General features: G+C 47.9%; 1 protein-coding gene across 1 annotated transcript; it reads right to left on the minus strand.

Annotated features, from left to right (window-relative positions):
• Window positions 1–1,207: 1,207 nt before the first annotated feature.
• Window positions 1,208–13,393, minus strand: f9b (coagulation factor IXb). The gene is made up of 6 exons (XM_066650501.1): window positions 13,216–13,393; window positions 4,454–4,623; window positions 2,332–2,356; window positions 1,953–2,066; window positions 1,660–1,794; window positions 1,208–1,560 (listed from the first exon to the last, which is right to left on the minus strand). Exons 1-6 carry the CDS (start codon window positions 13,280–13,282, stop codon window positions 1,208–1,210), a joined length of 864 nt encoding a protein of 287 aa, XP_066506598.1. The 5' UTR covers window positions 13,283–13,393.
• Window positions 13,394–14,193: the final 800 nt, after the last annotated feature.

The following is a 14,193-nucleotide window of genomic DNA, read 5'->3' on the forward strand; positions in this document are numbered from 1 at the left end:
TACACTCACTCAGGCTCCTCCCCTTTACCTGCCAGGGTACACTCACTCAGGCTCCTCCCCTTTACCTGCCAGGGTACAGTCACTCAGGCTCCTCCCCTTTACCTGCCAGGGTACACTCACTCAGACTCTGCCCCCTTACCTGCCAGGGTACACTCACTCAGGCTCCTCCCCTTTACCTGCCAGGGTACACTCACTCAGACTCTGCCCCCTTACCTGCCAGGGTACACTCATTCAGGCTCCTCCCCTTTACCTGCCAGGGTACAGTCACTCAGGCTCCTCCCCTTTACCTGCCAGGGTACACTCACTCAGGCTCCTCCCCTTTACCTGCCAGGGTACACTCACTCAGACTCTGCCCCCTTACCTGCCAGGGTACACTCACTCAGGCTCCTCCCCTTTACCTGCCAGGGTACACTCACTCAGACTCTGCCCCCTTACCTGCCAGGGTACACTCACTCAGGCTCCTCCCCTTTACCTGCCAGGGTACACTCACTCAGGCTCCTCCCCTTTACCTGCCAGGGTACACTCACTCAGACTCTGCCCCCTTACCTGCCAGGGTACACTCACTCAGGCTCCTCCCCTTTACCTGCTAGGGTACACTCACTCAGGCTCCTCCCCTTTACCTGCCAGGGTACAGTCACTCAGGCTCCTCCCCTTTACCTGCCAGGGTACAGTCACTCAGGCTCCTCCCCTTTACCTGCCAGGGTACACTCACTCAGGCTCCTCCCCTTTACCTGCCAGGGTACACTCACTCAGACTCTGCCCCCTTACCTGCCAGGGTACACTCACTCAGGCTCCTCCCCTTTACCTGCTAGGGTACACTCACTCAGACTCTGCCCCCTTACCTGCCAGGGTACACTCACTCAGGCTCCTCCCCTTTACCTGCCAGGGTACAGTCACTCAGGCTCCTCCCCTTTACCTGCCAGGGTACACTCACTCAGGCTCCTCCCCTTTACCTGCTAGGGTACACTCACTCAGACTCTGCCCCCTTACCTGCCAGGGTACATTCACTCAGGCTCCTCCCCTTTACCTGCTAGGGTACATTCAGACTCTGCCCCCTTACCTGCCAGGGTACACTCACTCAGGCTCCTCCCCTTTACCTGCTAGGGTACATTCAGACTCTGCTCCCTCACCTGTCAGGGTACACTCACTCAGGCTCCTCCCCTTTACCTGCCAGGGTACACTCACTCAGGCTCCTCCCCTTTACCTGCTAGGGTACATTCAGACTCTGCCCCCTTACCTGCCAGGGGATCTCTCCAGGTGTGGCCTCATTCCCGCCGACAATGCGCTTTTCTTCGTTTTTCTGCGCAGTGATGGTGGGGAGCGTGGGGTAGAAAGCCCAGTGTGGCTCTGCAGATGGCCTAGAGGTGGTGCTGTTGAGCACAAACTCTGTTCTGTTGGGCTGTGCTCTGCTGGGTTCTGTACTTCTGGGTTCTGCTTGGTTCTCTGAGGTGTTGTGATGTTCCACAGCGTGTGTGTTTTGGACAGTTCCGGAGCTGATCAAACTTCTGCTCGCAAGAATATCAGCCACTTCCGAACTCAGACGGCCGCACGGGAATTTATCTACGACAATCATTCACACAATCACTCTACAACATTGTAGCCCTGTCTGATTCAGCCTACAGCAGTGTAGCCCCGACCCAGTCAGCAGTGTTTGTTTACCTGTTGGCTCACAGCTTCTGCTGTCCAGACCCAGTCTGTATCCATCGGCACAGTCACACACAGCTCTGTATATTTTATCCATGATACAGAACTGCATACAGCCCCCGTTATTAACATCACACTGACGGGCCATCTCTGTAACACACACACACCCCAGAACACTGTAAGTGAATGAATTCAGTGTATGTGGTGATGGTGATTCCGTGTGTCCTCAGGACTGAGGGGATGCTGATGAGGACTTTGTCCCCTTTGCTGCGAGGACAGTGTCCACTGTGGGACGGAGCGTCTCTTACCGAGCTCACAGTTCTTTCCATTGAAGCCGATTCGACACCAGCAGACGTACGAACTCATCCCGTCCTCACACGTGCCACCGTTCTGACATGGAGACGACAAACACTGGTCTCCATCTGATACACACACACACACACACACACACACACACACACACACACATTTTGTTTTATCAAACATTAATCAGAGTAATCATTATCTGACAGATACCTCTGTGTCCGAGTGAAGGAGGTGATGATCTGTTGAACAGAAAAAAAACAGTCGTTGTGTCCAACTGGACACTGTGGGGACAGAGGGCACAGTCTCCCTTCTTTAAAGTTTAAGTTTAAGAATATGGCACTGACACAAACAAAGAGCAGACCTTCGTAGACCAGAACTCACCAACGTAACGGAGCCAGAATTCCATCTGAAAACCAGAGGAAAGAGTAGTGAACACACACCGTCACCACATCACACTGCCACTTCACCACACTGTCACTTCACCACACTGTCACTTCATCACACTGTCACTTCATCACACTGTCACCACATCACACTGTCACCACATCACACAGTCACCACATCACACTGCCACTTCATCACACTGCCACTTCATCACACTGCCACTTCACCACATCACACTGTCACCACATCACAGTCACCACATCACACAGTCACCACATCACAGTCACCACATCACACAGTCACTACATCACACTGTCACTTCACCACACTGTCACCACATCACACTGCCACTTCACCACACAGTCACTTCACCACACTGTCACCACATCACACTGTCACCACATCACACTGTCACCACATCACAGTCACCATATCACACTGTCACCACATCACACTGTCACTTCATCACACTGTCACCACATCACACTGCCACTTCACCACACTGCCACTTCACCACACTGTCACTTCATCACACTGTCACCCCATCACACTGTCACCACATCACACTGTCACCACATCACACAGTCACCACATCACACAGTCACCACATCACACTGCCACTTCACCACACTGCCACTTCACCACATCACACTGTCACCACATCACACAGTCACCACATCACACTGTCACCACATCACACTGTCACTTCATCACACTGTCACTTCACCACACTGTCACCACATCACACTGCCACTTCACCACACAGTCACTTCACCACACTGTCACCACATCACACTGTCACCACATCACACAGTCACCACATCACACTGTCACTTCATTACTGTCACCACATCACACTGTCACCACATCACACTGCCACTTCACCACACTGTCACTTCACCACACTGTCACTTCATCACATTGTCACCACATCACACTGTCACCACATCACACAGTCACCACATCACACTGTCACCACATCACAGTCACCACATCACACAGTCACCACATCACACTGTCACTTCATCACAGTCACCACATCACATTGTCAATTCATCACAGTCACCACATCACACCATCACTTCATCACACTGTCACCTCATCACAGTCACCACATCACACACCTTCAATTCATCACTGCGTCACCACATCACACCTTCAATTCATCACTGCTTCAACATAACACCTTCAATTAATCACAGCGTCACCACACCACACAGTCACCACATCACGCTGTCACTTCATCACACAGTCACCACATCACACCGTCAACTCATCACACTGTCACGTCATCACACAGTCACCTCATCACACTATCACGTCATCACACAGTCACCACATCACACTGTCACTTCACCACACAGTCACTACATCACACAGTCACTACATCACACAGTCACTACATCACACTGTCACTTCATCAAACAGTCACATCACACTGTCACTTCATCACACAGTCACATCACACTGTCACCACATCACACTGTCACTTCATCACACAGTCACTACATCACACTGTCACCACATCACACTGTCACTTCACCACACAGTCATCACATCACACTGTCACCACATCACACAGTCACTTCATCACACAGTCACTGCATCACACAGTCACCACATCACACAGTCACCACATCACACAGTCACTACATCACACTGTCACTTCATCACAGTCACTACATCACACTGTCACTTCATCACATCACACTGTCACTTCATCACAGTCACTACATCACACAGTCACCACATCACACTGTTACTTCATCACAGTCACTACATCACACCGTCACTTCATCACACTGTCACCACATCACACAGTCACTACATCACACAGTCACTTCACCACATCACACTTTCACTTCATCACAGTCACTACATCACACAGTCACCACATCACACTGTTACTTCATCACAGTCACTACATCACACCGTCACTACATCACACTGTCACCACATCACACTGTCACTTCACAACACAGTCACCAGATCACACCGTCACTTCATCACAGTCACTACATCATACAGTCACACCATCACACTGTCACTTCATCATACTCTCACTCACACACATCTCCATCTCTGAGGATCAGGATCTGACCCAGTGTCATTCACTCACGGTTTTCTCCTCGTTTTCAAACACTTCTCGTGCCTCCTCCAGTGTGCATTTCTCCTCCAAACACTCTCTCTCCAGATTGTCTCTCATCATCTCCTCTAGCGCCCCCGTGTTGTGCCGCCTGTTCCGGGTCAGAACCGAGCTTGCAAACTCTCCGGACAGAAACACGGATGCTGGACAGAGAATGAGAATTCAGAATGAGGTAGGAGTGTCTAACAGAGTGGATACTGAGGGGGTTCATAAATTTCTCATAAAAGTTCAACATTCTGTCTCTGAGTTGTTTTTTTTAAATCCCAAATCACTCCATCCTCCCTCTGTAGTGCACTACACATGTCCTGAAACGACTGAATCTAGATGTTAACAGTGCAGATGTTAACAGTCCTCTTTTACCCGGACATGTCCTCTTTTTTAGACTTAAAAAATATCCGGGTGGAATTTCACAAATGTCTGGGATGTTGTTTTTCTAGAGCTTACATAGAATTTTGAGAAGCGTACCGTTCACAAACTAGTCCCGCCCTCCCCTACTCCGATAAGATTGCTTGAGTGAGAAGAGGGCATGGTGAATTAGCCTAAAATCTTCTGATTGGACGGTCTGACTGTAGAGCTACCGTTATTGGTCGACACCCCCCCCCCCCACCACCACCGAGACGTGTCCTCTATTTCGCCATCTCAGACTGATGTAGTTCACTGTAGAGGGAGTGAGGAGCTGTGTGTGTACAGTGTAGTTTGTGACTGATGTAGTTCACTGTAGAGGGAGCGAGGAGCTGTGTGTGTACAGTGTAGTTTGTGACTGATGTAGTTCACTGTAGAGGGAGCGAGGAGCTGTGTGTGTACAGTGTAGTTTGTGACTGATGTAGTTCACTGTAGAGGGAGCGAGGAGCTGTGTGTGTACAGTGTAGTTTGTGACTGATGTAGTTCACTGTAGAGGGAGCGAGGAGCTGTGTGTGTACAGTGTAGTTTGTGACTGATGTAGTTCACTGTAGAGGGAGAGAGGAGCTGTGTGTGTACAGTGTAGTTTATGACTGATGTAGTTCACTGTAGAGGGAGCGAGGAGCTGTGTGTGTACAGTGTAGTTTATGACTGATGTAGTTCACTGTAGAGGGAGCGAGGAGCTGTGTGTGTACAGTGTAGTTTATGACTGATGTAGTTCACTGTAGAGGGAGTGAGGAGCTGTGTGTGTACAGTGTAGTTTATGACTGATGTAGTTCACTGTAGAGGGAGCGAGGAGCTGTGTGTGTACAGTGTAGTTTGTGACTGATGTAGTTCACTGTAGAGGGAGCGAGGAGCTGTGTGTGTACAGTGTAGTTTATGACTGATGTAGTTCACTGTAGAGGGAGCGAGGAGCTGTGTGTGTACAGTGTAGTTTGTGACTGATGTAGTTCACTGTAGAGGGAGCGAGGAGCTGTGTGTGTACAGTGTAGTTTATGACTGATGTAGTTCACTGTAGAGGGAGCGAGGAGCTGTGTGTGTACAGTGTAGTTTATGACTGCTGTAGTTCACTGTAGAGGGAGCGAGGAGCTGTGTGTGTACAGTGTAGTTTATGACTGATGTAGTTTACTGTAGAGGGAGCGAGGAGCTGTGTGTGTACAGTGTAGTTTATGACTGATGTAGTTCACTGTAAAGGGAGCGAGGAGCTGTGTGTGTACAGTGTAGTTTATGACTGATGTAGTTCACTGTAGAGGGAGCGAGGAGCTGTGTGTGTACAGTGTAGTTTGTGACTGATGTAGTTCACTGTAGAGGGAGTAAGGAGCTGTGTGTGTACAGTGTAGTTTGTGACTGATGTAGTTCACTGTAGAGGGAGCGAGGAGCTGTGTGTGTACAGTGTAGTTTATGACTGATGTAGTTCACTGTAGAGAGAGTGAGGAGCTGTGTGTGTACAGTGTAGTTTATGACTGATGTAGTTCACTGTAGAGGGAGTGAGGAGCTGTGTGTGTACAGTGTAGTTTGTGACTGATGTAGTTCACTGTAGAGGGAGAGAGGAGCTGTGTGTGTACAGTGTAGTTTGTGACTGATGTAGTTCACTGTAGAGGGAGAGAGGAGCTGTGTGTGTACAGTGTAGTTTGTGACTGATGTAGTTCACTCTAGAGGGAGAGAGGAGCTGTGTGTGTACAGTGTAGTTTATGACTGATGTAGTTCACTGTAGAGGGAGAGAGGAGCTGTGTGTGTACAGTGTAGTTTGTGACTGATGTAGTTCACTGTAGAGGGAGCGAGGAGCTGTGTGTGTACAGTGTAGTTTGTGACTGATATAGTTCACTGTAGAGGGAGTGAGGAGCTGTGTGTGTACAGTGTAGTTTATGACTGATGTAGTTCACTGTAGAGGGAGCGAGGAGCTGTGTGTGTACAGTGTAGTTTGTGACTGATGTATTTCACTGTAGAGGGAGCGAGGAGCTGTGTGTGTACAGTGTAGTTTGTGACTGATGTATTTCACTGTAGAGGGAGCGAGGAGCTGTGTGTGTACAGTGTAGTTTATGACTGATGTAGTTCACTGTAGAGGGAGCGAGGAGCTGTGTGTGTACAGTGTAGTTTATGACTGATGTAGTTCACTGTAGAGGGAGCGAGGAGCTGTGTGTGTACAGTGTAGTTTATGACTGCTGTAGTTCACTGTAGAGGGAGCGAGGAGCTGTGTGTGTACAGTGTAGTTTATGACTGATGTAGTTTACTGTAGAGGGAGCGAGGAGCTGTGTGTGTACAGTGTAGTTTATGACTGATGTAGTTCACTGTAAAGGGAGCGAGGAGCTGTGTGTGTACAGTGTAGTTTATGACTGATGTAGTTCACTGTAGAGGGAGCGAGGAGCTGTGTGTGTACAGTGTAGTTTGTGACTGATGTAGTTCACTGTAGAGGGAGTAAGGAGCTGTGTGTGTACAGTGTAGTTTGTGACTGATGTAGTTCACTGTAGAGGGAGCGAGGAGCTGTGTGTGTACAGTGTAGTTTATGACTGATGTAGTTCACTGTAGAGAGAGTGAGGAGCTGTGTGTGTACAGTGTAGTTTATGACTGATGTAGTTCACTGTAGAGGGAGTGAGGAGCTGTGTGTGTACAGTGTAGTTTGTGACTGATGTAGTTCACTGTAGAGGGAGAGAGGAGCTGTGTGTGTACAGTGTAGTTTGTGACTGATGTAGTTCACTGTAGAGGGAGAGAGGAGCTGTGTGTGTACAGTGTAGTTTGTGACTGATGTAGTTCACTCTAGAGGGAGAGAGGAGCTGTGTGTGTACAGTGTAGTTTATGACTGATGTAGTTCACTGTAGAGGGAGAGAGGAGCTGTGTGTGTACAGTGTAGTTTGTGACTGATGTAGTTCACTGTAGAGGGAGCGAGGAGCTGTGTGTGTACAGTGTAGTTTGTGACTGATATAGTTCACTGTAGAGGGAGTGAGGAGCTGTGTGTGTACAGTGTAGTTTATGACTGATGTAGTTCACTGTAGAGGGAGCGAGGAGCTGTGTGTGTACAGTGTAGTTTGTGACTGATGTATTTCACTGTAGAGGGAGCGAGGAGCTGTGTGTGTACAGTGTAGTTTGTGACTGATGTATTTCACTGTAGAGGGAGCGAGGAGCTGTGTGTGTACAGTGTAGTTTATGACTGATGTAGTTCACTGTAGAGGGAGCGAGGAGCTGTGTGTGTACAGTGTAGTTTATGACTGATGTAGTTCACTGTAGAGGGAGCGAGGAGCTGTGTGTGTACAGTGTAGTTTATGACTGCTGTAGTTCACTGTAGAGGGAGCGAGGAGCTGTGTGTGTACAGTGTAGTTTATGACTGATGTAGTTCACTGTAGAGGGAGCGAGGAGCTGTGTGTGTACAGTGTAGTTTATGACTGATGTAGTTCACTGTAGAGGGAGCGAGGAGCTGTGTGTGTACAGTGTAGTTTATGACTGATGTAGTTCACTGTAAAGGGAGCGAGGAGCTGTGTGTGTACAGTGTAGTTTATGACTGATGTAGTTCACTGTAGAGGGAGCGAGGAGCTGTGTGTGTACAGTGTAGTTTGTGACTGATGTAGTTCACTGTAGAGGGAGTAAGGAGCTGTGTGTGTACAGTGTAGTTTGTGACTGATGTAGTTCACTGTAGAGGGAGCGAGGAGCTGTGTGTGTACAGTGTAGTTTATGACTGATGTAGTTCACTGTAGAGAGAGTGAGGAGCTGTGTGTGTACAGTGTAGTTTATGACTGATGTAGTTCACTGTAGAGGGAGTGAGGAGCTGTGTGTGTACAGTGTAGTTTATGACTGATGTAGTTCACTGTAGAGAGAGTGAGGAGCTGTGTGTGTACAGTGTAGTTTGTGACTGATGTAGTTCACTGTAGAGGGAGTGAGGAGCTGTGTGTGTACAGTGTAGTTTATGACTGATGTAGTTCACTGTAGAGGGAGTGAGGAGCTGTGTGTGTACAGTGTAGTTTGTGACTGATGTAGTTCACTGTAGAGGGAGCTAGGAGCTGCGTGTGTACAGTGTAGTTTGTGACTGATGTAGTTCACTGTAGAGGGAGTGAGGAGCTGTGTGTGTACAGTGTAGTTTGTGACTGATGTAGTTCACTGTAGAGGGAGAGAGGAGCTGTGTGTGTACAGTGTAGTTTGTGACTGATGTAGTTCACTGTAGAGGGAGAGAGGAGCTGTGTGTGTACAGTGTAGTTTGTGACTGATGTAGTTCACTCTAGAGGGAGAGAGGAGCTGTGTGTGTACAGTGTAGTTTATGACTGATGTAGTTCACTGTAGAGGGAGAGAGGAGCTGTGTGTGTACAGTGTAGTTTGTGACTGATGTAGTTCACTGTAGAGGGAGCGAGGAGCTGTGTGTGTACAGTGTAGTTTGTGACTGATATAGTTCACTGTAGAGGGAGTGAGGAGCTGTGTGTGTACAGTGTAGTTTATGACTGATGTAGTTCACTGTAGAGGGAGCGAGGAGCTGTGTGTGTACAGTGTAGTTTGTGACTGATGTATTTCACTGTAGAGGGAGCGAGGAGCTGTGTGTGTACAGTGTAGTTTGTGACTGATGTATTTCACTGTAGAGGGAGCGAGGAGCTGTGTGTGTACAGTGTAGTTTATGACTGATGTAGTTCACTGTAGAGGGAGCGAGGAGCTGTGTGTGTACAGTGTAGTTTGTGACTGATGTATTTCACTGTAGAGGGAGCGAGGAGCTGTGTGTGTACAGTGTAGTTTGTGACTGATGTATTTCACTGTAGAGGGAGCGAGGAGCTGTGTGTGTACAGTGTAGTTTATGACTGATGTAGTTCACTGTAGAGGGAGTGAGGAGCTGTGTGTGTACAGTGTAGTTTGTGACTGATGTAGTTCACTGTAGAGGGAGAGAGGAGCTGTGTGTGTACAGTGTAGTTTGTGACTGATGTAGTTCACTGTAGAGGGAGCGAGGAGCTGTGTGTGTACAGTGTAGTTTATGACTGATGTAGTTCACTGTAGAGGGAGTGAGGAGCTGTGTGTGTACAGTGTAGTTTGTGACTGATGTAGTTCACTCTAGAGGGAGAGAGGAGCTGTGTGTGTACAGTGTAGTTTATGACTGATGTAGTTCACTGTAGAGGGAGAGAGGAGCTGTGTGTGTATAGTGTAGTTTATGACTGATGTAGTTCACTGTAGAGGGAGTGAGGAGCTGTGTGTGTACAGTGTAGTTTGTGACTGATGTAGTTCACTCTAGAGGGAGAGAGGAGCTGTGTGTGTACAGTGTAGTTTGTGACTGATGTAGTTCACTGTAGAGGGAGTGAGGAGCTGTGTGTGTACAGTGTAGTTTGTGACTGATGTAGTTCACTGTAGAGGGAGCGAGGAGCTGTGTGTGTACAGTGTAGTTTGTGACTGATGTAGTTCACTGTAGAGGGAGAGAGGAGCTGTGTGTGTACAGTGTAGTTTGTGACTGATGTAGTTCACTGTAGAGGGAGCGAGGAGCTGTGTGTGTACAGTGTAGTTTATGACTGATGTAGTTCACTGTAGAGGGAGCGATGAGCTGTGTGTGTACAGTGTAGTTTGTGACTGATGTTGTTCACTGTAGAGGGAGAGAGGAGCTGTGTGTGTACAGTGTAGTTTGTGACTGATGTAGTTCACTGTAGAGGGAGCGAGGAGCTGTGTGTGTACAGTGTAGTTTGTGACTGATGTAGTTCACTGTAGAGGGAGCGAGGAGCTGTGTGTGTACAGTGTAGTTTGTGACTGATGTAGTTCACTGTAGAGGGAGAGAGGAGCTGTGTGTGTACAGTGTAGTTTGTGACTGATGTAGTTCACTGTAGAGGGAGCGAGGAGCTGTGTGTGTACAGTGTAGTTTGTGACTGATGTAGTTCACTGTAGAGGGAGTGAGGAGCTGTGTGTGTACAGTGTAGTTTGTGACTGATGTAGTTCACTGTAGAGGGAGCTAGGAGCTGCGTGTGTACAGTGTAGTTTGTGACTGATGTAGTTCACTGTAGAGGGAGAGAGGAGCTGTGTGTGTACAGTGTAGTTTGTGACTGATGTAGTTCACTCTAGAGGGAGAGAGGAGCTGTGTGTGTACAGTGTAGTTTATGACTGATGTAGTTCACTGTAGAGGGAGAGAGGAGCTGTGTGTGTACAGTGTAGTTTGTGACTGATGTAGTTCACTGTAGAGGGAGCGAGGAGCTGTGTGTGTACAGTGTAGTTTGTGACTGATATAGTTCACTGTAGAGGGAGTGAGGAGCTGTGTGTGTACAGTGTAGTTTATGACTGATGTAGTTCACTGTAGAGGGAGCGAGGAGCTGTGTGTGTACAGTGTAGTTTGTGACTGATGTATTTCACTGTAGAGGGAGCGAGGAGCTGTGTGTGTACAGTGTAGTTTGTGACTGATGTATTTCACTGTAGAGGGAGCGAGGAGCTGTGTGTGTACAGTGTAGTTTATGACTGATGTAGTTCACTGTAGAGGGAGCGAGGAGCTGTGTGTGTACAGTGTAGTTTGTGACTGATGTATTTCACTGTAGAGGGAGCGAGGAGCTGTGTGTGTACAGTGTAGTTTGTGACTGATGTATTTCACTGTAGAGGGAGCGAGGAGCTGTGTGTGTACAGTGTAGTTTATGACTGATGTAGTTCACTGTAGAGGGAGTGAGGAGCTGTGTGTGTACAGTGTAGTTTGTGACTGATGTAGTTCACTGTAGAGGGAGAGAGGAGCTGTGTGTGTACAGTGTAGTTTGTGACTGATGTAGTTCACTGTAGAGGGAGCGAGGAGCTGTGTGTGTACAGTGTAGTTTATGACTGATGTAGTTCACTGTAGAGGGAGTGAGGAGCTGTGTGTGTACAGTGTAGTTTGTGACTGATGTAGTTCACTCTAGAGGGAGAGAGGAGCTGTGTGTGTACAGTGTAGTTTATGACTGATGTAGTTCACTGTAGAGGGAGAGAGGAGCTGTGTGTGTATAGTGTAGTTTATGACTGATGTAGTTCACTGTAGAGGGAGTGAGGAGCTGTGTGTGTACAGTGTAGTTTGTGACTGATGTAGTTCACTCTAGAGGGAGAGAGGAGCTGTGTGTGTACAGTGTAGTTTGTGACTGATGTAGTTCACTGTAGAGGGAGTGAGGAGCTGTGTGTGTACAGTGTAGTTTGTGACTGATGTAGTTCACTGTAGAGGGAGCGAGGAGCTGTGTGTGTACAGTGTAGTTTGTGACTGATGTAGTTCACTGTAGAGGGAGAGAGGAGCTGTGTGTGTACAGTGTAGTTTGTGACTGATGTAGTTCACTGTAGAGGGAGCGAGGAGCTGTGTGTGTACAGTGTAGTTTATGACTGATGTAGTTCACTGTAGAGGGAGCGATGAGCTGTGTGTGTACAGTGTAGTTTGTGACTGATGTAGTTCACTGTAGAGGGAGAGAGGAGCTGTGTGTGTACAGTGTAGTTTGTGACTGATGTAGTTCACTGTAGAGGGAGCGAGGAGCTGTGTGTGTACAGTGTAGTTTGTGACTGATGTAGTTCACTGTAGAGGGAGCGAGGAGCTGTGTGTGTACAGTGTAGTTTGTGACTGATGTAGTTCACTGTAGAGGGAGAGAGGAGCTGTGTGTGTACAGTGTAGTTTGTGACTGATGTAGTTCACTGTAGAGGGAGCGAGGAGCTGTGTGTGTACAGTGTAGTTTGTGACTGATGTAGTTCACTGTAGAGGGAGTGAGGAGCTGTGTGTGTACAGTGTAGTTTGTGACTGATGTAGTTCACTGTAGAGGGAGCTAGGAGCTGCGTGTGTACAGTGTAGTTTGTGACTGATGTAGTTCACTGTAGAGGGAGTGAGGAGCTGTGTGTGTACAGTGTAGTTTGTGACTGATGTAGTTCACTGTAGAGGGAGCTAGGAGCTGCGTGTGTACAGTGTAGTTTGTGACTGATGTAGTTCACTGTAGAGGGAGCGAGGAGCTGTGTGTGTACAGTGTAGTTTGTGACTGATGTAGTTCACTGTAGAGGGAGCGAGGAGCTGTGTGAGTTTCAGACAGAGACAGAGACGCTGTGTGATGTCAGTGTTTCGGAAAAGACCAACACGAGAACAGAGACCACGTCATCTTCACAGACCTCCACCTTGGAGAGCATTTAGAAAACCTGTCTCTGACCTACAGCGCCGTGTTTGTGTGGATGGGAGGAAAATACAGAACGTTTGTTTTAAAAATAATTAGATGTGTGTGGGCCTTTGGAGTAATACACACACAGCCTCTGGATTATTCCTGACCAGTGCAGCTCCACTACAGTTCACTGCAGTAAGATTAACTGACCTGGACACACGTTCCCATACAATACTGCCTCTAAAGACTGAACCACTCTGTTCTTAAACACACAAACACACACACACACACACACACATCTGAAAGAGGATGGATCTTTACCTCCAGAACTGAGACATGTCTCCTGTAGTACTCCACAGATCAGAAGAAACACTTTAATCTGCTCCATTTCGGCCAAAAGCTTTCCCAACTGGACAGCACTCAGACCAGCGTCCACTCCAAAGTCCAGCTGTGTTTACACTTGCTGAAGTGGGAGGGTCTGAGTCTGGACCCAGTTTTTAAAACAACACTTTTATAAACTTTTTTTTTTAAGTTTTTACACTTCTCTATAAATCTGTCCAAATCATAATCGTGTGTCAAATTTATAAAGATTCCAATTGTTACACTGGTGTGTGTGTGTGTGTGTGTACATGTTCTTGTTTTCTCTCTGATTCCTGTAACTGACTCATTGACGGCACTCAATAAAGATTTCACCGTAAATAATCAGTCTGTGCTCACTTCCAGAGTCAGTGACAGTTCAATAATTGAATCCACAGAGCCCTGCTCCAGAGAGTCGTCCTGTTGTAAACCGCCGCAGAAGCAGGAGTCGGTGCTGTGCTCAATTTAACAACTAAAGCTAAAAGAAGAGTTTTCACACTTGTTTCTGAACTGGACTGTACTCTGTAAATATAAACACATTTAGAACCTGACACCTGCAACTCGATCCAAACGAGTGGAGACCGAGGTGAAATCAGAGCGAAGAGTTTATAGAATGTTCCAGTTTCTCCGTTTAGAAGAGTCCACTGTAAACAAGAAAATATCAAAGAGATAAAAGGAGCGTCCACCAAAGGGTAAGTCTCTGCAGCAGATAGGGGGCGTGGCCTCCGCTCAGGGGTGGGCGTGGTCACATCTGAGTGGGGCGTGGTCTCCACTCAGAGAGCATGTCTGGTCTCCACTAAGAGAGGGGTGTGGTCTCCACTCAGAGAGCGTGTGTGGTCTCCACTTAGAGAGGGGTGTGGTCTCCACTCAGAGAGGGGGTGTGGTCTCCACTCAGAGAGGGGGTGTGGTCACAACTAAGAGAGGGGGTGTGGTCTCCACTCA

Source organism: Hoplias malabaricus, chromosome 18, assembly GCF_029633855.1.
Source record: "Hoplias malabaricus isolate fHopMal1 chromosome 18, fHopMal1.hap1, whole genome shotgun sequence".
In the NCBI taxonomy this organism is placed as follows: Eukaryota; Metazoa; Chordata; class Actinopteri; order Characiformes; family Erythrinidae; genus Hoplias; species Hoplias malabaricus.